Source organism: Streptopelia decaocto (genome assembly GCF_964273445.1).
Source record: "Streptopelia decaocto genome assembly, chromosome: 1".
NCBI lineage: Eukaryota > Metazoa > Chordata > Aves > Columbiformes > Columbidae > Streptopelia > Streptopelia decaocto.
Window position 1 is genome coordinate 16,107,652 of NC_138663.1, and position 24,348 is coordinate 16,131,999.

The 24,348-nt window shown below is 41.0% G+C and overlaps 2 protein-coding genes across 2 annotated transcripts in view; one reads left to right on the forward strand and one right to left on the reverse strand.

Annotated features, from left to right (window-relative positions):
• Positions 1-880: 880 nt before the first annotated feature.
• Positions 881-14,668, forward strand: DLD (dihydrolipoamide dehydrogenase). Its single transcript, XM_082043046.1, has 14 exons — positions 881-1,006; positions 1,940-2,015; positions 2,783-2,862; positions 5,347-5,415; positions 7,765-7,834; positions 8,203-8,303; positions 8,644-8,787; positions 8,951-9,052; positions 9,323-9,513; positions 10,790-10,960; positions 11,364-11,553; positions 11,949-12,086; positions 13,470-13,559; positions 13,663-14,668. The coding sequence occupies exons 1-14, from the start codon at positions 968-970 to the stop codon at positions 13,726-13,728; spliced, it is 1,527 nt and encodes a 508-aa protein (XP_081899172.1). The 5' UTR covers positions 881-967; the 3' UTR covers positions 13,729-14,668.
• A 1,963-nt stretch (positions 14,669-16,631) lies between these two features.
• Positions 16,632-24,348, reverse strand: part of LAMB1 (laminin subunit beta 1) — a 44,871-nt gene continuing 37,154 nt past the window's right edge. The window contains exons 27-33 of the mRNA XM_082044824.1: positions 22,188-22,391; positions 21,663-21,807; positions 20,712-20,919; positions 20,353-20,494; positions 19,375-19,551; positions 17,908-18,067; positions 16,632-17,070 (exon numbers count right to left, since the gene is read on the reverse strand). Coding sequence (XP_081900950.1) covers positions 16,934-17,070; positions 17,908-18,067; positions 19,375-19,551; positions 20,353-20,494; positions 20,712-20,919; positions 21,663-21,807; positions 22,188-22,391 — 1,173 coding nt within the window. The 3' untranslated portion in view covers positions 16,632-16,933. The remainder of the gene's footprint in view (positions 17,071-17,907; positions 18,068-19,374; positions 19,552-20,352; positions 20,495-20,711; positions 20,920-21,662; positions 21,808-22,187; positions 22,392-24,348) is intronic.

Consider the following 24,348-nt stretch of genomic DNA (forward strand, 5'->3'; position numbering starts at 1 on the left):
GCCCTGGTGAGACCACACCTGGAATATTGTGTTCAGTTGTGGGCCCCTCAGTTCCAGAAGGACAGGGAACTGCTGGAGAGAGTCCAGCGCAGGGCAGCGAAGATGATGAAGGGAGTGGAGCATCTCCCTTATGAGGAAAGGCTGAGGGAGCTGGGGCTCTTTAGCCTGGAGAAGAGGAGACTGAGGGGTGACCTCATTAATGTTTACAGATATATAAAGGGTGAGTGTCAGGAGGATGGAGCCAGGCTCTTCTCGGTGACAACCAATGATAGGACAAGAGGCAATGGGTGCAAACTGGAACACAAGAGGTTCCACTTAAGTATGAGAAGAAACTTCTTCATGGTGAGGGTGACAGAACAGTGGAACAGGCTGCCCAGGGAGGTTGTGGAGTCTCCTTCTCTGGAGACATTCAAAACCTGCCCAGACACCTTCCTGAGTATCCTCATCTGGGTGTTCCTGCTCCGGCAGGGGGATTAGACCAGATGATCTTTCGAGGTCCTTTCCAATCCCTGACATTCTGTAATTCTGTGATCCTCTAACAGATGGGTAACTTGTCCATGGTCTGAATGCTCTGCGCCTTGTGGCGATGGATTTTGCTATCAACAAATGACATGTCAACAAGTAAAAGCCAATGGCAGCGTGCTCACACTGCTACCAGACGCTTGGGGGAAGGAAACCCTGTAGGAGTCACTTGTGTACAGCTGGGACAGGTGAGTTACAGAGTTTGCCTGTGGCCTCGGTGTGTCAGGGCCACCTGCCGCGTTAAGAGCCTCATCTGCATGTCCCCGCCCCGCCCCCCTCAGGCCCCGCCCCCGCGCCCCGCCCTCAGCGCTGCACCGGGCGGCCGCCTCCGCCAGGGGGCCCCGTCGCGCGGCGGTGCCGGCTCCTCCCGCCGCCCCGCCCCGCCCCGCCGCGCCTGCGCGTGTCCGGAGTCCTTGCGGCGGCGGTGAGGGCGCGGGCCGCGGACATGCAGCGCTGGGGACGCGTCTCCTGCGCGCTCGCTCGGGTACGGCGCCGGCAGGACGGCACTGCCGCGGGGCGGGCGGGGGAGCTGAGGCGCGCCGCGCTTGGGAGTTCGGGCCTGGGGCTCTCCACACGCCCCGCTCCGCCGGGAGCGGGCGTGAGGGCGGGCGGAGCCGGAGCAGGCGCCCTGGGGCGGCCGCGGGCCTTGGCTGCGGCTCCCGCCCTTCTCCGCTGTCGCTTCCGTCGCAGGGAACGGGAGCCGCTCCTGGCCCGGCGCTGCCTCGGCCCGGCTGCGGTGTGGCCGGGCCGCAGGCGGGCGGTGCGTGGGCTCGGAACCTGGTCCCTGCTGCCGGTAGTCTGGGCTGTCGGTCCTCCCGGGAGCCGAGGCGGCGTGTCCCGGCCCGCGGCGGCTGCGGGCGGAGGGAGCGGGGGCGGGGACCCGTGTGGCTGTGGAGGCCGGGGCTGCCAGGGCCCTTCCCGCCTTCGGGCAGCACCGGCGGCTTCAGACGCTTTCAGGAACGTCCTGTACTCCAGTTACGGGATGATCAGTGCGGGTAGTAACTGTGCTGTCCCATTACAATAACAAAAATCTTGTCCTTCAGAACCACCTCTGAGATGTGGCCTGTTGACGGGAAGCAGCCAAAGGGCATGGTTATGGAACAATAAGACTTTTCATAAACTCCTGTGGCTGTGTAATTTATGTCATCAAATGGTTTGAGGCCCCGTGTGTAGGGTTGAAGGTTTGTGTGGTTAGAGGCAGCCTGAGGCGAGGCTGATGTGCACACAGGTGTAACCATCAGCCAGGCTGCTGAGCGGCTTCCACCTCTTGTTCCAGCCACTGCCCTCTGTGCTTAACTCATGTTGTTCCTGTCTTGGTTAACTGTTGACTCCAACCGTTCATCTGTGTGTGGCCAAATGTTTATTTTTCAAGGGTAGACACACACTTTTAAAACTAAGGGTTTTTTTCCCTTTCTAGAGGAGCCATTTTGATCGAATTCATCATGGTCCCCAGGGAATTTGTGCAGTGCCACAAAGGACCTATGCCGATCAAGGTAATTCATTGTGAAGAGTTTCTTTGAACAAAAAAAAACCTAATCACCTTCCACACCCCACACCCCCCCCAAAAAAAAAAAAAAAAAAAGCAAGCTACAAAAAGGCAAAGCAGTGCTTCAAACTTAGACTAAATCTTCCAGGTGACAGTAGAATCCATGTCAGCATGGAGATTTAGATGAAAAATAGTGGCTTGTTTGCCTTGATGTCAAGCTAAAGCTATAAATAGAAGTTGAACTTTAAATAACGTACAAACAGTGATGGTAATTGATATTCCAAAGGATATAGTGGTTACAAGATATGAACTATTTTCTCCTTTACAAACTACTGATTTTATGACATTCAGTGAGCATTTATCTTTTGCAGTAAATATCAATAGAAGCTTTGTTGAAAAAATGTTTTAATAAGCTATCCAGACATCTTTGGTTAAGTTCTTAAAAGATTTATAAGAAGAGTGATGGGTCAGACAGAACTGAATTTCTTCATTTCATTTTACATTGTTTGCCCTGTAGAATTTAAGACTGGCTGTTTTTATTGCACAATGAACACCTCCACGCAACCTTTCCCTTTGTCCAAAAAGTTATTTTCAGATGTGAGATGTAATTTACTTATCTAAATCCAGTTTATTAAGTTGCATTAATGTTAATGGCTATTTTGCTTTCAAAAACGTGTTTTCAAACACAGATTATTTCAGAAAGGCTAATCTGGTATTCATGTAGTAAAATTTTAGTTGCTGAAACAAAAATAACTCAAATATTCTGTGTTCTAGTTGATGCCGATGTCACAGTTATTGGCTCTGGTCCTGGAGGCTATGTTGCTGCTATCAAAGCAGCTCAGCTTGGATTTAAGGTGAGACCTTGCTCAGGTGACAGAGTATTCATCCAAATGAACTTGAAAGGTGTTTGTGTGATACTGAAAAACTGAAATTGTTCTGTTGCATCCAGGGCCACCAGATGCTATTGACCTGTCGGTAATCTTTACCTTGCTTACCCAGATTATTGAGAGGTGGAAATGGAGATGTGAAAGTTTACTGTCTGTAGCCCTGCTGCTGACAAAGCTGCCCAAGACAGCTTGCTTTTGACTGGAAGTGGTAACTGTGGTGGGCTTGTACTCTTGTGGAAGATAAAGTGAAAAAGGATGCTAGGGAGGAATTTTTCTCCAAAGAAAGAAAAGGGGTGGGGGAGTGGGTTGGGGAAAGAGACAGTGGCAAAAAGTCCGCTGAAAAACTGTCCTGAAGAACAGACTGAGGGAATTCAAAAGTGGAAAAAATAGTATTGAACCAATGTTTTTGAATGTGAGTAGAGGAATTCCATTGCCGTGTGAGAATTTTAGAGGCAAAAATATAAATAAAAATATAAATAAAATTAAGATACCATAATATTTCTATATTTATATTTTTTATTTATGTTTGTCTCTGTTCTGTCTTTAAACGCCTTTTGAAAGGGCAACTTTTATGTGTACTAATGATGTGTCGTTGAGTGTATGAGAGTTATATGTGTATAATGTATTTCAGATTTTCTAAACTTAAGAAAATACTGAGTGTGACTTTTGCAGGATGTTTTTCCTTCACTCTTTGATATGAGACCAACTTAATCTCTTGGCATTGTGTTATTCTTATGTTGAAATCTGAGAAGATGGTGCTATCAGTCTTGATCATATTCCTGCTGGCTGGTATGTCTCAGTGCTTCTGAGTTGCGGCACCTGGACTTCAAGACAAAAACGAGTTGATCAGACCACCTGATAGGGACAGGAACTCCTGGTGATGAATGGATTTCCAGTGAAACACTAGAACAGGGACCCAGAGAGTGTGTAGTCTTCACCCTTGGATATTTTCAGAGCTTGGCTGTGCAAGGCCCTAAGCCACATCTTTGACATTGACTGTGTTTGGAGCAGGAGGTTTGACTAGATGCCCCCGGAGGAGTTCCCTTCAACCTAAGCTTTTATGTAATTCTGAGTGTTGTCTCTCATGGGTCATTAGTCCCACAACTGCGTTTCTTGGGTATCTTTCAGACTTCTAAGGTGTACCTGTACCAAAATATAAATGTTTGAAATTCCATTAAGAAGTTTTACATCTGCCTGTGACCTAGTGCAGATAATCGAGTTGTCTTTATCCACTTTTTTTTTTCCTTCATAAATACTCTTGCTTTTAGATGTGTGTTGTTACTGAGCTATTAGTGTCTGAGAAGAAAGGTGCTCAGTGCTACAGTTTTTAATTGAGACTGAGGCCTTCTGCCATGTAAGTTTGTCATCATGTACATCACGTGCTGAAAACAGGAGGAAAGGTAGATAGCATGTCTCAATGTGTTTCTGTGATTTGATATGGTGAATCTTGCTCTTCTTGTTACCACCATCTGTATTTTAGCACAAAAGCAGGAATTTAAAAGAAATTATGAAAGACTTTCACCGGGGTAATCACTTCTGTCAGCAGGTTGCAGCTCTTAGAGTGTAAACTGAAGAACTATTATTTTGAATATGTATGCACTTTGCAAAGAAGGAGATGCCAATTCTTTTGCTTCTATATAAAAGGTTTACAATACTCTTTCACCCTCACAGTGATCTGGTTTTGAAATTTTGTCAGTTGTTTGTGTGGTGGTTTTGTTTGTTTGTTTTTGCACAGTTTGACATTGGCAAGTTGATCACAAGGAGGTGAAATATTTTTCTGTCCTTGTTAATATTGACCTGGTTTTTGCTTGACGTTGCTTTACTTGATTTTTATCCTTTATTTCTAGATAATTGGCACAACCTTATAACAAAGGGTCTTGCAGGATAGTGTGTTTAGAGATGGAAATGTCATTTGTGGTTTAGGGGTTTTATTTTCTTTAAAGAATAGATTCCCTCATGTGATTTTTAACATATATTAGTTCATTTGTCTGTTGTTTGTTTGTGATTACTTGTTTTTAGGAATCTTTTGCATTATTTACATCTTTTGCAGGTGTTTTGGGGTGGTTTTTTTTTTTTTAATTTGTAAGGGTAGCATCCTTCACAGAACTGACTGTTGTATTTGAGGCAACTTAGTGGATTTTTGAAGAAGAACAACAGCATTTAAACTTTTATGAAAGTATCAATAGTGCAGTGGGGAGTGTGGCACTCTTCTGGTAGAGAATTTTGTTGCAAAGAGCCATTTTGTGTTTTTTAATTTAAGAAAAAAAAATGGGGGAGGGGAAATCTGAGATACAAAATAAATCTAGGAATGAAATTAATTTCATACTTTTAGAGGAAGAGTTATTGGATAAATGCCTGGTCTTTGTCATGAATTCTAATTCATCAGGTATTCTGTAATAAAATTGTGGCATACTATTGCTAAAACGTTCTTTTTCCCCCCTTTTTCCTCAGACTGTCTGTGTGGAAAAAAATCCAACCTTAGGTGGAACCTGTTTGAATGTTGGGTGTATTCCATCCAAGGTAAGTGTACATAGTTTGTTGTAACTTTATTAAAACAATAGATATTACATGTATCACTTCCTAAACATCTCCTTAATCTTTTTCCAAGATTGACGTACTTTCTTTAAAAATTGCAGTTGCAATCCAAATGAGCTGAGGATCCAAACAAATAACAGGGTTAAAATTTTATTTGCTCAACATAAATGTTTTGTTTGCCAACTCTGTTTTGTGGGCTTTCCCAAAAGAAAGAGAGGAAGAAAATGAAAACCAGACATGCATACAGATTTATCTTGGCACTCTGAGCTGTTGAGTCTGTGTTGTGACCAATAACTGACTACAGTGTTCAGTTTTTCAGGGGGTGGTACTATGTGAAGTTTTTGATCACCTTATATCAGTTTGTGCAGAATAAACCTTTAGATTTGTCCAAGGTGATACTCTTGCGTTAAAGGATGCTAACTGTGTCACTAGGGGGGACTGTGTCACTAGACAGGCACCTCTGATCAGTCATGAACTCTGCTTTTGGCTGGATGCACCATGCTCTGAAGAGGGCTGTCTCTCTCCATTGACTGTAGAAAAAAACCTAGTTGATTAGCTCTTGAAGTATTAGTCTAGGCTAAAATGGTATCCTCACCAGCCCCAAAAGATGACCTGTAGCGTGGGGCAGTGTGGAGGAGTGCAGGTGGGGAGAGAAAAGGGAGAGTGCAAGGTGTGCACTCCAGGAGAAAGGAGGAGCAAGAAGCAATTCAGAAGAACCTAGTATTTGGTATTGTGTGTCCAGTTTTAAGTAATGTCAGAACTAGGGCCTTGTTAAAACAGTGCTACTGCTGGAGAGCTTTATTAGTCTGATCTGGTCTATCTAGCTGGGTGCTAATGAGTCTACCTCATTAGCACCCAGCAGTTGAAGGAAGACACTGGTGATGACAGGTTTGTAATGCTGTAGTAAAAGACATAATTTTCATACCAGGATCCCTGCTAACTACATCGCTGTTTCCAATCTGTTTGCTCAGAGAGGTTCCATTAGGGTGGTAGGAGAAACTGCAGCATAAATACAAAGTTTTTAAAAGGATATATTATTTTTCTTAAACATTGTATTAATAGTTCTAATGAAGTTCAGAATCTCTTAATATACTGAGGAAAAACTCACTAATAAAGTATTGATAAACACAGTGTTACTTTGAAATCTGGGAACTTTGCTAGGATCTATTTAACTAACTTTTTTTTCTTGAGTCCTTTTTTTTTTAATCCTTTGAAGTTCTTAAGAAAATACCTCTTAACCCATGGCTAAACTTGGATGCTATCCAGAATATTTTTGAGTGACAATAAGTTTCTTGAGAAGTGGATACTTAGGCTGAGGCAAAAACGAACTATTCAAAAACTCCTTTCCAAAAAGCCACCCAAAAGAATACATTTGGCATGGAATTTTTTCTTTTTTTTTAATTGCTGAAGTCTTAAGTGGTGGCTGTATCTTCAGCCATATTGGAGGTTACAGACTCAGGGTTGTGACAGGATGCGCAGTGATCAAATGAAATTATCTTATTGTGACAGTATTAGTTTTACTCAAGTGTGTGTATATAAGGCGGTTATCTCAAAATGTGCTTTGAATGTTTTACTGTACCTGCTTTCAGTCTGTGGAGACTTGCACTGATGTCCTTGAAAAGATACTGATCATTTCATGTTTGGGATGGCTATAGTGAAAGACATAATTTTTCTTACCAAGATCTCTCCCTCACTATATTGCTATTTCTAATCAAAATACAGGTTTCTGCATTTCAAGCCACTGATTTATAAACATTATAAAAACTATTCAAACTTTAATTTTTAATTTTGAATGTCCAGTGACCTGAGCTAGCTCTAAACCATCTGTAACTTTAGCACAATGCCTCAACTACTAAATTGAACTCACATATGTCTACATAGGCTAAAATAGGGATTTCAGTATAGATTTTCCTCGTCCAGTTTTTCTGTATCCTCTTTTTGACAAGTAACCTCTTGTCTGGGGTAATAAGGAAATTCTCCCATGAGTCAGTCAGAATCATCTTTCTTTCCTCTCCTTAAAGTCTGTTTTTTTTTTTTTTCATCCTTGTGGAGTTGTGTCCAATTTCTCTGGTGAAATGAGCAAAAAGGATAGGTGTGAATTTAACTGTTTTCTACTTTTATGTTAAATACGTAACTTTATAAAACACTTTCGTAAGAGATGTGGTGTACAATTTCTGTGTTTGAAATCCACCTTTTTAAATACATATGTCAGACTTCTTTGTAATGAGAATGTTTTGCAAATACTATCAGGGTTTTTTTTTCTGATAATATAAAAAATAATTAATTCAATTACAAAAGTATGTTCCAGTTCACATTTTTCTGTGTGTATTTTAGGCCTTGCTGAACAACTCACATCTGTATCACTTGGCCCATGGAAAAGATTTCGCTAGTAGAGGAATCGAAAGTGAGTGTGAAGAGCTACGTGTCAGTGCCTGTTGGCATAAATGGTTTCCATCAACAAGCAAGTTTAATCATTCAAATCTGACTACTATAGTTTTCTGGTCAGAAAACTTTTTAGGCTTATAAATAATGTCCTTTATCTGTCTGTTGGAGGGTTGGGGACATGTGTCTGTTCCTTGAACCCTGAATATATAAGTTATATTTGAAAAGTTCTGTACTACTTTTTAATATAACAGTTGTTGAATGTAACCTTGAGCACTTAAGTAGGGCCATTCAATACATCTTACTATGTCAGAGCTGTTAATTGTGCTTAGGTTAGCTCTTTTAAATAAAAACACTGCAATACTTATAGGAGATTTTTTGTAACCTTAGTTTCAGGAATCCGTTTGAATCTAGAGAAGATGATGGAACAGAAGAGTGGTGCAGTGAAGGCCTTAACAGGTGGAATTGCTCATTTATTTAAACAAAACAAGGTTAGTTTGGATTATATACTGAGGTATATCCATGATATTTTCTGATCTGAATTTCTTGCTTATGTTTTCGTATTCTTGCCACATAAATTAATTGGGGTGGCTGACTCAGCAAGGGCAGCATTGTAACGCTTCTCTTGTAGGAAATTTTTTAAATGAACAGTTCCTTCATTCTCAATCTACTTAAAAGAATAGTATACAATTACTCTCTGATTTGTACCAGATGGTGATACAAAGGTATGCGTTAGCAGCTTCTCCAAAGCTTTAGTGAGATTCAGATTAAATGTAGCATAATTTATGTAAGTAATTTGAATCTGAATTTACTGTGTTCTGATTACTAAAGGTTGTACATGTATCTGGATTTGGAAAAATAACTGGCAAAAACCAAGTCACTGCAACCGCAGAAAATGGCAGCACACAAGTTATCAATACAAAGAACATACTTATAGCCACGGGCTCAGAAGTTGCTCCCTTCCCTGGAATTACTGTACGTATTTGAAATCCTCATGGTACTTTTTTTCCATGTGTTATATGCACGTCATTTAATGTGTAATACTTTTTTGCATGATTGCACTTCACCCTCTTTGTACTTCATATGTCATGTATAAAAGAGATTGTAAACATCCCTTTGTGGGTTTCTTTGTTACTAGATTGATGAAGATAATATTGTGTCATCCACTGGTGCGCTCTCACTGAAAAAAGTTCCTGAAAAGATGGTTGTCATTGGTGCAGGAGTCATTGGTGTGGAACTGGTGAGAGGATGTTTAAACCACTTGGACTTTAATTTATAAAGGAACAGGGTGTTATTTTTTTGTGTGATATTTGATTGTGTTGCTGTGATGTTTGGTTGAGCGAAAAAACGTGGGACAGTTGGACTTGTTTTATTCTACACTGTAACATTTGTAAAAAGTGATCAGTTTGCTCTTGTCTTGCTTTTGAAAAATTTACAGTCTGTGGTAAATATTAAAGAAATCTGAAGTTTGCTCTTCAAAATCTCTTTACCTATATTGTTGTGACTACAGGGTTCAGTTTGGCAGCGCCTTGGTGCAGATGTGACAGCTGTTGAGTTCATGGGCCATGTTGGTGGAATGGGAATTGACATGGAGATCTCTAAAAACTTCCAGCGTATTCTTCAGAAACAGGGACTTAAGTTTAAACTGAACACCAAAGTTACTGGTGCTACCAAGAAACCAGATGGAAAAATTGATGTAGCGTAAGTGTTAAATATAAAACTAACGGAATGCCATATATATTTTCCCTCCCAATCCATTAAGCCTATTTAAAAATACATTCTGGTACATTTTTTTTTAAACAGTTCATTGACTTGAGTTGCTGTGCTAGTATAAAACCAGTGTTGTTATAGTGAGATCAGTAACAAATACAGAACTCTAAATCATTCTTTTCATGGAAGATCTTTGCTTCTGGTATAATAAACATAAATATAATTGTCCATACTGTCACTTTCAAGCCATTAATTTTTGGCTGCTTACTGGAAGGGTTATTTTGTCCGTACCTCCTCTTGTCTCAAAGTAAGCGTGGCAGATTTTATTGCTTTTGAGCAGAAATAAATGAAACTATCCTAGTGTGTCTTTTAATTGCCACACTCAAACCCTTTGAATACGTGTGGATGAACAGCTAACATACAAAGATGTAAAGCAAACTTGATTTTAAAAAAGTCCATATGTATACACTACTTCTGTTATTTTTCTTGTCAATCTCTATTCAGAAACTGTAGTTTTGAGTTTTAAGAAAATTATGTTACTTAACAAAAGTAAGCTTAAATGTTTTTTCACTGGAATTTTAGCATGGTGACTTGTATTTGCTGTGTTGCCATACCTTGGGATAGTCTGTCCTCCACCATTGTAAAGCTCCTGCATTTGGGCTTCTTTTTATACCATGCTGATGCTGGCTGGATCTCTCATGTAGTCTGTTTCTGCATTTATTTAGAGTTTCATTTGGGTTCAGGAGTCCGCTTTTGAAACACATTCCTACTCATCCCTGCTTACCTGCTTGCGCTCTCGGAGCATGTGACCCACACTTGTTCTGGGTGCAATTAAACACAAAGATGCACTTGAGGGATGCACCAGGGCAGCTTCTAACAGGTGTTTGGTTCTCGGGCCGGAAGCAAGCTTGGTCAGGATACATGACCATACCCAACCCAAAATATAGGTAGTTTGGATGTCAAGTACTCAACACCAAGTATTTTGCTGTACAGATGTATCCTATCAGGTCATGCTACTTGCTAGTGGATGTATACCCTGAATTTCTGTGTCTGAGAGTTGTTAACAAATGTAGTTAAGAGATATTGTGCCTTCGTCCCTCTTCTCCTCAGCTCCTGCAAGGCAGAAGCGTGGGGCAGGCTGAATACGAGTGTTTTGGATGCCAGATCCAGACAGGAGGTCACCATCTGGATCATATGAGTTACTAGTTAGAGAAATACAATGCTGAAAGTTTACGGCTTTGCATTTTTGCTACTTATTTTTCTACAGTGTTGAAGCTGCTGCTGGTGGCAAAGCAGAAGTAATAACGTGTGATGTGCTCCTAGTTTGCATTGGCCGACGTCCTTTCACAAAAAATCTAGGTCTTGAGGAACTTGGAATTGAACTTGATAAGAGGGGAAGAATCCCAGTCAATAACAGATTCCAAACCAAAATTCCCAAGTAAGACTAACTTTTTTTTTTTTTACTTAAGCAGAACACTTATTTTTAAAAGTTTAGCCTACTAAAACACTCTTCGTTTGTTTGTTTTTAAATGCAGAACAGAGTTTTCTTAAAGCAAAATAAAGATTTCTGTTTATTTCAGGAACTAAAGATTTTTAGTTAACCTTTGAAGTTTTGTAATTTAAAAGTCACTGTATATCTCATACCGCTCACACTTCTTGAAGTGTGGTCATTCTGTGGAAAATGCTCTTTTAAACTTCATATTTCTTTTGAAATTTAGTATTCTAATCTGTTTTGATTAGAGTTTTCAGTAACATGTTTCAAACTGACTATTATATAAGGTAGCCTAGGTGTGCTAGGATGTTTTTAAACAGTGTCTCATTCTGTTTCATTGATCTGATAGCATCTATGCTATTGGTGATGTAGTTGCTGGACCTATGCTGGCCCACAAAGCTGAGGATGAAGGCATTATTTGTGTGGAAGGGATGGCTGGGGGAGCGGTTCACATTGACTATAACTGCGTACCCTCTGTGATATACACCCACCCTGAAGTGGCCTGGGTCGGCAAATCAGAAGAACAGCTGAAAGAAGAGGTACTGTTCGTTTTCTTCTTGGGCAAAACTGTGTTCCCGTCTTGGGTGTGGTTTCACTGCTTAGTAGTTTAGCTACTTTTTCCAGGAGAATTTCTGCATCTGAATTTATGGCTTAGGGAGTGTGTGATTGAATGATTCTCCTCTGCACACCACTCTCCCAAGGATCACAGTTCTCTTAATGACTTTTATTCTGTGAAGTTAATATTGTTCATTTGTTAATTAATCTTTTTTTTAATACCATCTTATACCCCTTTTGGTGGTTGTTCTTATGCATTGCTCTGTGTGTCTTATGTGTCTTATTTTTGTATTGCGCTGTTCTTGTACTTACCAAATTGTATGAATGTTTATGTTGTTCTTGTTGGTCATTAACTCAGTAACACGTATCTGTTCTGTAGGGTGTAGAATACAAAGTTGGGAAATTTCCATTTGCTGCAAACAGTAGAGCAAAGACAAATGCTGACACAGATGGCATGGTGAAGATACTTAGTCAAAAATCAACAGACAAGATGCTGGGTGCTCACATCTTAGGCGCTGTAAGTATTGTAAACTGTGCTGCTGTCTTGGCCTTGTAAAGGTCTTTTATTTAGTGTTGCACAGTTGCAAAGTAGTTGTCAAGTTAGGAGAAGTGGTGCTTGTAAAAAGAAGGAAGATTTGAGTCCACCACAGGCAGTTTTATTTACTGTTCTCCAGCTCTGCCCTCCTTCCCACTTTTCTGTTACTTTGGTGTTAGACCCAGCATTTTTTTCCCCCTAGAATTGCAAGGGTTAATTGTTTTCTCTGCTCAGTAATTTATTTTTTGTTTTAATGAATACTGCCAAATACTTGGAAGTCGAGGGAGCTGAGCAGACTGTGGCTTTTTCATCAGGGTTTTCTTTTTTCCCGTCTCTGAACTTCAGAATTCAGCAAAGCTGGTAACCTTACACTGCAGTCACCAAATCTGGAGTCACCAACTTATGGAACTTTGATTACAAAACCTTTGTAAAGATGAGAGATCAGAAAACTTTATTTGGGAAAAGTATAATTTTCTGATGTCTCACACATTACAAAGTTAAACTCTGATCTCTCTCTGTTTTGTTTCTTAGCTTTAAATATTTTTTTCCTAGAAAACACTTCCATTCATTTTTCTATACAGCTTTCATTAAGAGCAACACTAAAACTGCTCTTCATTTTCATGGAAAGGAATTCCTATGAATCGATATATCATCAACACTAGTGGATAGGCTTTTTCTTTCTGAATTAGATTCTTATAATTTCCCATAGGAATACATACTAAAATATTATGCTAGTTATTTTCTCTTACAATACCAGTCATTTAAAAATCAGCATGCCTTAAAGGAAGCACAACTTTGGTTTATTGGTGTTTACTTCATTGGAAAATGGCTGGGAGAAAAATCTTAAGATTGTGGATCTGAATGCTAAAAATGTAAGGAGATATCACTGGTTTTGACTTCTCAAGTAAATGTTCTCTGAGCAAATACACATAAATACAACCAATAAAAATAAAGATGCAGATGTAGTAACATGCTTTTGCTTTTCTAATTACCTGACTTTCCAGGAGGGCATTGAAGTTTTGGGGAGGTTTCAGCAGTGCTAATATACACTGTATTAAGAGCTTTCAGAGTGCAGGTATTATCTGACCAGTATCTTGTAGTGGAAAAATGCTGAGATTTTGCACAACTCTCAATAATGAGAGAACAAATACTCTTATTAAGAAATATGTTTAGATTTATGGTAGGCTTGAGCACAGTCACCAGATTGATTAAGTACTTATGACTTAGAAAGCATTTGAAGTGCTAGTTGTATTATAACTTTTCTTTTCTAGCAGAAGGTGCTTATTTACAAGCTGTTAGTGATTCAAGAGAACCTGGACAGCTGCATAAAGATTTGTGCTAACTACAAATACCATTAAATTACAGGGTGCTGGTGAAATGGTTAATGAAGCTGCACTTGCTATGGAATATGGAGCATCATGTGAAGACATAGCCAGAGTTTGCCATGCCCATCCAGTAAGTTTTTTCTAAACACTGTTGAACACCAGGATTACACAGACATGCTCTAATTACATGTAACTATAAATGACTTGTACCTTTTTGTGTTTGCTCTCTACAGACGGTGTCAGAAGCCTTCAGGGAAGCAAACCTAGCAGCATCTTTTGGCAAAGCTATCAACTTCTAAAGTGAAAGTGCAGATCTTTGTATGTGTACAGTACATCTCTGTAAACAGACTGGGGGCCCTTATGGAAGGCTGAGCCTGAGGATTTTAGGACTGAATTAAGTGAATCTCTTCATTTTAAACATCAAATATTTAAACAAGTAGAGTTTGGAACAAGTGGAATTATCCAGTCTTGTGAATTAAATACTTATAATTACATGTTTATTTACATTATGAATGTTGCAGAAAAACAGCCTGACAGAGATTGTTCTCTTTTTCAAAACCAAACATTTTGCTGCTGCATGGGATTATCAGGTATGCTGGTCAAAGCTCCGAGGAAATGTCCAGCATACCTGGTGTTTTCTTATTTGAAGTAGTGGTAGACTAAACCAGTTGAATGCTGGCACTTAAAATGCCGCTGGCACTTAAAATGCCACTGTCACTTCCGCACAAAAAAATGTGTTTCCTTCCGAAAGGATTAACTTTAGTATTTAAACTACTTCTTACATACAAGTACCAAAAGTTGTTTTGACCTAGTAGTATTAGGATGTTGGGAGAAGAGGGCCTTGTATAGATCAATTAAAACTATATTGACTTTTTAAAGAGAAAATTACTCTGTGTGTGATTCTCCACACTCGTGTTTTCATATTGAAAACTCATTGGGAAGAATTGAGTGCTGATAGAGAAATTAAAGATTGAAGAAAAATTAATTTTACTGCTACTTAATCTTTTTTGTTTTGAAGGGTTCCACTTGAAACGCTAAAACTGGGTAGCGAAGCAGCACTTGCTGTTAAGTGCTGTGCCATGAGGGTTACTCTGCACCTTCCACACGTAAGGGCTGCAGCGTCAGCTCTCCACACAATTAAGACATACTTCCTTCTCTTGTTCTTCTGTTTTCTATTTTGTGCTCTCTTTCTGTCTCTTCTGTAGCAAGAGAGCTTAATAAATATTTAACATGGCTGGAGTGTTGTCTTGGGTTTTGTTTGTTCATCATCCTTGTTACTCCTTTTCATGTCTAGTTTGTCAAATACATGAAGTAACTCTCAAACAAATGGCATCTGTGGAAGATCCCTAATGTGCATGTGAAATGTGCCCAATTCCAGTAGCTCATTTTAAGTTTTGTTTTGCAGGGTGCCATTTCTTCTTTTTATTAGGCTCTTCTGCCTTGAAGGAAACCTTAATATGCTGATATTGCATGTCTTTTTTTCATTTTGCCATTGGAATAGTAGATAAGAAATGTGCATTCAGAAAATGGTACAGAAGCTACTTGGTTTTGTGTGGTTAGAGATGGTCATACCCTTCTGCCTTTCTTTGGAGCATCTTATTCAAGTATTGATCCATTATCCATACTGAGTGATGAAAATATATGCCAACATTACCGTTTTATTAGGATATCAGTTAATCAACAAACACCATTATACTGTTCTTATTTTTTTTAACTCCTGTTTAAAATGTAGATGGAGTTCAACCATGACAGCTCATTAAGCTTATCACCAGGATATGAGATAATCCGACTCATGGATCTGCTGGGTTAAGTGAATTAACGTGGATCTGTTTTCAGGTATTAGTAGGAAGTTTCTGAAGGGGAAGCAAAGGTGAAACAATAGTCAGGGAAAGAAAACTTGATTCTTTTGATAGATCTTGGCATTTCTGAATCACTCCTATGAACTGAAGGTAAATGCTATTAAGTGTTAAGCTTGTGCTTCACACATTCTTCGTAGAAGCTCTGCTCTTTCAGGAATGGCTTTGTGTCCATTGCCTCCACCTGCCTCAATACTTGTGGCAGTCTGACTGCAGTTCAGCCGTGAGATCCATCAGTTAAAAATTCTAATACCTCATTTTGTACATGTTAAATGAAGTTATAAAGACTGGGAAACTTTCATCAAGAATACTGCTAAAACTATACTGGAGATTATAGTTTCTCAAACACTTGAAAGTAAAATTCAAGCTCTTAAAATTGTTACTGTATTGTTACTTCTCTTGCTGTCATTCCTGTTCTAGTTTAGTGTACAAAGAGCGTTTGTGAAGTTAAGATGAGCTACTGAGCCACCTGTCAATGATGTGATGGCAGTTAAGTCTGAATGTTGCAAAGCTTGCAAATAGTATTTTTAACAGCTGCCAAAGTATACTGGCAGTGAAATGGTGTGTGATGCTGGTGTGGTAACCAGTTCCTGTGATTTGTTTGTTTGTTTGCTGCAGCATTTGTATCCTATGGGCCGAGGTAGTTACTTATTTAAACATACTGCTCTTCAGTTTGCTTAGGTGGCGATATGTTCTGCCATAGTTGTCCCTACTTAGTCAAGGTTAGGTGAGGTGCAGCTGTATTCCTCAGGTCAGAGTTAGCAGTCAGGATGTGTAAATGCACATTGCAGTTTTGAATGCTGATTTGTGCAGCTGATGGATGTTGCAAATGGATTTGTGCAGTACTGTACAATTGTCTGAACGTGCACTGTTCTACACATAATTTGATCTTAACTATGGTGAACTGGATGTTACTCTTGCACTTTGAAAAAAGTCTTGTTAGTGTTTGTTAAGTGCCGGCTATTCTCAGAGAGCTCTCTATGTACAGCTCCTTACCTGATTTACGTTCAGTTGCTGGTGAACTTCTGTAGTTCCTTTTTCAGAGAGGTTTGATCCTCCAAGCTTGGCTTGTCACATAAAATCAGTGCTTGAAATGTAAACCATGGTCACCCTTTCAGTGCTGACCTCTGTTTCTACTTCATCTATCAAGTGTTTCATAATCAGTGACATGAAACCAGTGTTAAGCCTAAACTGATATCATGCAGAGGGTAAATAATCCTTTTTGAGTCCTGTGGCATAACTGCTAGCTAACCACACAAGGATGGTATTTCTTCATTCCCTTGTAATTTTGTTCTGAGCAGCCATCCTTTATTTCATAGTAATTGGAGCCCTTATTTAGAATTACGTAGTTGAAGCCAAGATTTTATTAGATCTCTAACCAGTTTAAAAACAAGACTTGCTAAAAGATTAATTGATGGTCCATTTCAGCTACTGAAAACAGGAAGGAACTTAATGAGTCATGCTAGGTACATACATTGATACAAAAGTACTGTTTATTTTCAACATCAAAAAGTTACTTTTCTTTGGTTCTGTGACTTGAAAGTCAATATAAAACTTGTTCACTTTATCAGGTCTTAGTGTAATGTCAAAAAGAACTAGTGTAATACTTGAAAAACCCATCCTGAACACAAGCATCTCCTTCTCCCATTTATAAGCAAGTGCTATAAACAGCAACCTTCTGGCTGATTGTCTGTAAGAGGGAGCGAACTGTCTCTTCCAGCTCCACCAACTGCTTGGCTTTGTCTTCCAGAACTTTCTGATTGTTTTCATATGTATTTTCCAAGTCTGTCAGCAAATGAAAGGGAAAAAAAGCGTAATTAGGGGTGGTTTGATGCAGTAAAATGTAAATCATTATTGTAATGGATAAACTACTACTCAAATTTATTTTTATTGCGGAGGAGAATCTGATTAGAAAAAAAAAAGCTGCAATGGCACCTTTTTGTTTCCTTAACACTGGGACATAAAATAACAAAGAAGTTTATGTAAGAGGAAATCCATGATGGTAACAACTGTCATTCTCTGTTGTATGGTGGCTTTAAAAACAGTGAAATGTTTTGGCTTGTTATGGTTAAGACCATTTGGTGAGTTGTCGTAACTGTGCAGGAGCAGCTGAGGGGAAGAAGAGACCCTGGACTGGACAAACCAGAAGGAAAACTTCGCTCCCTCCCTGGTGACTGTGGGCAGATTGGCCCCTCCTGTTCCACTCAACTTTATCTGGCAATGGGAAACGTTAAATTAATCTGTAAACTGGGACTGACATATCCTGATTTCATTTGTTTTAACAGCTTTCTAGGGTGGGGGAGCACTGTTTGAGGATGGGGATCTTGCTTGAAGGGGTGAGTCTTTGTCCTAAGCCTGGTAGCTGTGTTCCCTCCTTGAGGTGGTTCTGGGAGCAGCCATAGGTGCCACACCAGAAGTTTGTGTCTCATTGTACACTTCAGCTTTTTCATGGAAATCTTTGATTCAGAAGACTGTGTTGTGTCCATAAGAATAAGGAAAGCAGATCAAACCCCAGTAACAAAGAATTAACTACCATTTTTTTCCCTACTGCTGATGAGTAGCGACAGCATGACATGGCGTCATATTCCAAGATGACAAGTTACCTCCTCAGAACAGCCTTACCTTTCAGTAGCTGGAGTTTGCTGTTTGCTTGAGCCAACAAAGCTTTAGCTTCATCTTGCAACATGCTGGCTTTCCTCCTAGCATCTGCCGACTCTTCTGTCTTCTTGGCAATGAGATCCTCCACTGTTTTATACTTGTCATTCAACTCGCTGTTGAGGACCTGTTGTTCCAGATTGAAGCACAAGATGGAGCTCATTCAAAAGGGAACGAATACACTGGGAGTTTGCATTTCCTCCCTCTGTCCTTACTGACCTGGGTGCAAAGGGAAGTCTGCAGACTGTTAGCTCAGTTAACAAAAAAAGAAACGGCGTTGGGCTATTTCCTACTTAATATCCAAGACTATAAGAGTTGGGATGAAGACTCATCAGTTGCCCTTGTGCAGATCTGTGGCTGGTTTATGGCTTTAATACCAACACTTGGCAAGGATTTCTGGGATTCAGTTACACAATTCTGTCACTAATGGAAGCCATGGCTCCTAGTGCAGCTGGAAAACTGCATATGGTAGGGATCTGGCACTGCCTCTGGTTCAGTGCTTGCATACAGGGAGGAATACCCTTGTTATACCCATTCAGTAGCAAGAAAAGCTGCCGAGTTTGTGTAGGTGAAGGTGCTGGAGAAGTCATGAGGTTGGGTTCTCAGCTGTGCTTTTCTCTGAGAGGTTAAAATTAAGTCCTGTGACCCAGCTGAATTCAAGCAATAAGTAAGTTAACAAGCTGCAGCAATGCTGCAAGTCTCTTGTGTTTACTTGACAGCCACCTGAAATACTACTTAGTGTTAAGAAATAATTGATTTGATGGATAATACATCTTTCCTAGCAGAAAATGCCTCTCTGGAGACTGGTGGGCTAACTCGAGACAACAGATTGGAGCAATGAAACTTCCTTTGGCAGATTTGTCAATTGTTTTGTTAATGAGCATTCTTTTGGTGTTACAAAGGTGTATAGCAGACATTGGGAGCGACGCCATGTGGTCGCAGGGCAACGTTTCCATCTCTGATATTTAGAAATTATGTGTTTTTATGTCAAGCTAATGATTTTTGTAATTTGATTCTGTATATGCCAAATTCCAGGTTGTTTGTCCTGAACCTGCCATTGTCGTAGAACCATAAATACTCTGTATGAGGGGGAAAAAGAATTACCAGTTAACCTGTGGCAGATAGTGAAGCCGAGGGACAGAAACAAAGCTGTGAAAGGCTGACAGCGGGACAGCATGACAGGTTTCCTCCAGCTATTTTAGAACCTGAAAACTTCCCAGTACTACTTTGTATCTGGTAACAAAGTAAGTAAAAAGCAGTTTATCTTCAGTAACTGCGTTAAGTGCTTGTGGTTTTTTGTGTGTTTTGGTTTGGTTTTGTGTCCCCAATACCTGATGAATAAATGAAATCGCAAGTATTCACTAGTGTTACTTTAGTCAAACCTGGGTGAGCGTTTTGTTGGCTTTCCCTTAGCATCTTTCTTGAGCCTCTCACCTTTTTAACTTCTTCAGCGTTTTGTTTTGCAGTAGCAATTGTTTCTTCTATACTGTCCACGTTCTCTGAATTTGTAGCAGCCTTTTGCTTAAGGTCTTCAACACTCCTCTCTAGCTCGGACAGACGTAAGGTAGCATTGTTCAGTGTTTCTTCAGATGCTGCGTTTTCCGATTCAATCTAAGAAAGAGGGACAACAGTTACGTTTACAAAAGACACTGACTATAATAGTAAGTAAGCTCTCTGGATAAGCCCTGATCAACTAATTGGTTTGTATCCACAGGTCTGATGTGAAAGCCAGTGTTTTAGCTTTGTTACAAATGGCAAATTGCAGTCAGAATGAATGAGCCCACTGCTTGAAGATGGGGTATGTATGGGGCTGCCAAAGCGTTAAGGAACATAGTTAAAAATACCCGATTGTATTACACAGGCAAGAATTGTCTAATCCACAAGCAAAACTGAAGTCTGACATTTGACCCCATCATTTAATAACAGACTGGTGAAGCTGCCTATCTTCTAAGCTGGCCAAGCTCCATGGGTATAGATAGCATGATGCTCTTGTGAGGGCTATGAGAGCAAGTCTGAAAATACATAATCTGACAAGACTACAGTAATTACTACCTTAATCCAGCATTCGTTTATTTTAGTCTCATGCCGCAGTGGTGCGTGACACAGAGCAGAGCTGTGCCAAGACACTACCAGTGTGGTGACAGGTACAACTTTCTGGGGATCCCAGCAGACCTGCTCCTTCAGCTTCACTGGTGCAGGACATGAGGTGAGAAAATTAAGAGCAAACGGCCCCCTAGCATCTGTCATACCAACTCAAAAGTTTATGTGAAGGCAAGACTAGTTTAGATTCATTTTAAGTGCAGTCTTTGCTTTGCACCACCCAAGAGCCTTCCCTAGACAGGCTTACATCAGTTTCTAAATACCAAACCTGGTGCTCTTTCTATATCTAAGAAATACTTATAAAGAACTCACAGAGGTCAGAAGGTCTTGAGTTCCTTTAATATCTTCATCAGCTTGTTTGATGGCTTTTTCAGCTGCATTTTGAGCTTTCTCAGCTTCTTCCAGTGCTGCTTTCACCATGTCTGCAGTGACTTTAACATCTGTTGCACCTTTGCTGTGGGGCAAAACTATGTTAATGCTAAAAATGCTTTTACTTGGAACTAAATAAAAACCTAGTCATATACTGCCAAAGGCCAATTTTACCCCTTAGTGAAGGAATGAGAATCTGCATTGGAACAAGTTAAACTCTGCATTTTCTGATATAATGAGATGGAAGTCTCATTCAAGCTACTGGTGATGGAAAACAGCTAATACAGACCAGGGTTGCACACCTTGCTTTTTTAGCTTCCTCCAGTAGCATTTCAGCTCTGGTAATGTCTCCAGCGCTCTGCTGCAGAATGACCTCAACATCAGAAAGGCTTTCTACCCGCTCACGAATATCTTCTGTCAGGGCTTGCAGCTGCTGGGGAGTGCTGGGCATCTCCATGTTCAGCACTTCATTAGCCACGGCCTCGATGCTATCCAGGTCAGCGCTGTCTTCTAGTAGATGGACACAAATGATAAAGATGTAAAGTAAAAGCTTCCCCCATCAAGTCTCTGTACTTAAATTCTTGTCCAACTGCTGCCTTAAGAAGGAAAGTCACGGGGCAAACCTCCTCCCCAGAGTTACAGAAAATCAAGGTGTTAAAAGCGTTTCCATAGGGTGAAGCTCCCCTCTCGGGAGAGGCCCAGCAGGCGCGTAGGCCCTGCTGGCACGGCTCTCTTGGAAGCCGTTTGAAGATCCCGGTGATTAGCTACACCACGCTGGGGCCGTGGCGGGGAGACCCGAAGCCAACAGCTGCACGTAAATGTATTTGTGCTAACAGTGTGCTCAGCCTTGTGCAAATAGGGGAGGGATGGGTTTGCCATGCTGCTGCTCGCCAGTGAACAAGGCCCTCATTTAACCTCTCCTGCTTTCTTACAGAGAGATAAACTCCGTTTCTGACTTCCCTCCCCTTTAATAATACTTTGTCTTTATAGTCAGAACTTAGGAACACACTTGGCAAACTACAGCAGTACAACAGCCTCAGCTGAAACAAACACAAGAATGTGCTACGGTTTGCTCTCACTCTCCTATTGTCTTGGTTTTCTCTTGGTTCCAGATTTCATCATGCACACTAAGTCTGGCTGGAAGCAGGGGGATGACACACAGCTACTGCATTATCCCTTAGAAGATGATTCAGAGCTAAAGATAGTTTTCACAAACCCAGAATTAAAATGTAATTTAAATGTAAGGTTTTTACGCATTAGGAAGTCTCTGATCTGTTTAATAAGAGCTCTCAGATCTTCATTGCTTCTGTCCACTTGTTCTTTTGTAGCATTGGTTTTGAGCAAAACTTCTTGTGCGTTTTGTTTTGCCTCATCAGCTCTCTGTTTTGCCTCAGAAACCTAAAGAGGAAAAATAGAAGGCTTGATTGCATATTTGCTTATGATTTAAGGCCTGGTTTTAAACAAAAATTCGTTTGGAGTCAGAGGTAGTAGAAATGAGAAATGGTTTTTCTCATAAAACTCAGCGAACACTTCTAAGAGCTGGCCATGATCCATACCAGCAATGCTAGTTTAAACAACTCAGGCTAATGTTTAGAGCTTCACTCTAGCATGCTCCTTTCTGAGGATCTTTACAAGCATGATGAAATTACACAACTGAAAAGAAGTATTTTGAAATAAGCCAGGCACATACTTCGTCAATTAGTGTCTAAAATTGTATTACAACTAAAAGATTTTTTTTGTTTGTTTTTTAATATCTAACAATTGATTTGGCACATTACCATTCTGGAGAGTTGCTCCACTTCTGCTAATGCACTGAGGATGTCTCTGTCAAAATCCATGGCTTTCTGCCAGGCATTGTGAGCTACGGTCACCAGCCCATCGCAGCCAGGTCCTCCGCACTTCTTCTTTCCATCGTCTGTTCGACAGTTCAAACCGCCACACTCGGACTCGGCACAAGAGGCTCCTTGGGGGGTGCCACATGTCTGCAGAGACACATTTGACAAAGGGAAACAATCACAGCTTTATTTCCATGGCTGAGTCGCAAGGGAATGGAGTCGGACACTGCTCTACCGCGACAGAAACACAGTGTGTTCCCCGTGTGTGTGTGTGATTAAATGAGCTACAAACGGGAGGTGGTTCCTGCAGCAGGTCCGTACCAGCACAACTTTAATTTTCTTCTGCGCCCCCCACACCTTCCTGCCTGTAACTTGGTTACAAATATGAAGCACCCTGATGGAGAAGTAGCTGGAGGTTATGAGGGAAGCCCTGCCTCGCTTTCTTCATCTACTTTTCCTGTACATCATCTTTCACTGGAAATCTGCCCTTAAGCTTTGGTTCAAGCTGGAAGCTACTCCTGCCTGTGTGGCTTTTATTTGAAATCAGTCTTCACTACTGCTGGAGGAAAAAATGGCCATGCCAATCAGCTATTTCATACGGAAGAACACGTTTGGTGCAGAGTAGTATCTTTTCCTTTGCACTAATGGCCTAGAAATGGAATATGAGCTGAATTGCTCCAAGTAAGTTGAACAGGAAGCTTTTCTTCATCTCCCTTAAAAAGCTGTCCCATTCCCTTCCACCAAATGTTTGCTCTGATTTCGTCTTTCCAGAACATTTCCCAGTTTGTGAATTGTTGTCAAGGATGTGTTCCCATATAAAATTTCAGGGTAGACTTTTTCTTTTAAAGCAAAATTATTTTAATCAGCAACCTTGTACTGAGAATTGTCCACTTGGTCAAGTCTTTGGACAATGAAATCACTCAGGAGTTGTTTCAGCCAGAAAGAAAATTGGAAAATTGCTCATTCCTGTGAGGTTCTTTTCCCTTTCCACCCAAATGATAGTCACTAACCACTTACTTTGCAGCCAAAAAACCACTGTGGGAAAACCTGGGGGCTGTGCCAAGTTCGCAGCAGCTGCCTCCTGTGAAGTGTAAATGAGTCCCTCTTACCTGCTTGGCATGCAACCCGCGGTAACTAGAAAGCAAGATTTTGTGTGTGTCCCGTGATTACACCTCCAAGCAATTCAGTGTTTATGGCCTTGATAAACATCTACCCAGGATCTTCAGTCCTCAAGAACAGTGGAGCAGGAATGCAGGGGAAGGGAAGCTAAACAAAAAGATGCCTCTGTCTTCCCTGCTGAGAACAGAGGAGAGCTGGGGGAGTCGAAGGCTGGGGGGAGTCGGGAGGGATGACTGCAGTTGTAAAGGACGGGACAATTCAGCGTGTGAAGAACTCATCCTCCAGCAGAGGCCTGGGCTGCCCAGGGGAGTTAATGAGCAGCCCCCGGCCGCTGGCCCTGTGCCGGGTTGTTCTCTGAAAGCAGCTGCCTGACTTCAAAGCGAAACCGAGGGAACACCCAGCCTCTCCCAAGAAAAAGCCACCCTCGATCCTATTTACAGATGAGCAGGCAGCTTCAACAGAGAAAATGCCCTTTTGACTCCATCTCCCTGTACATTCTGCTTTGTTTCAAGCAGGAGGACGGGAGTATGGTGTGTGGAGGGCGGCGCGAGCAGAAGCAGTGCCTGGCTGGGTGCTGCAGCCATAGCCTGTTCCCCACACATAACCTGTATCCCACACAGAGCCTGTACCCCACACATAGCCCGTACCAATGGAATCGCAAAAAAGGAGAGAAGAGCCTGGAGAAAACAAGCATATGGACTGAAGACAGGCCTAAGAGGACGGATCTCGGTCCTAGAGACTCACTACAGTTTTTGGCCCATGGGAGATCTATCCACAGTGAAGAGCTTTGGGTTAGAGGCTGGGGGGAGTAAAAGTCAGGTGCTCTCTGAGGGCTAGGGAGAGGTAGGAGGGAGCTCAATGTGAAATGCTGGTGCCTGAAAGCCAGTAGGTCTGACAGCCCTGGTCTAGTCCACAAAATACCCCATCAGTCAAGAAATGTGCACTTTTCACAAACAAACTGCATCACACTGTCGAGCTCCAAACA

Coding starts and splice junctions, on each gene's coding strand:
- DLD (XM_082043046.1), top strand. CDS start 968: ATGCAGCGCTGGGGACGCGTCTCCTGCGCGCTCGCTCGG. Junction 2,016..2,782: donor AAGGACCTATGCCGATCAAG/GTAATTCATTGT, acceptor TCTGTGTTCTAG/TTGATGCCGATGTCACAGTT. Junction 9,514..10,789: donor GATGGAAAAATTGATGTAGC/GTAAGTGTTAAA, acceptor ATTTTTCTACAG/TGTTGAAGCTGCTGCTGGTG.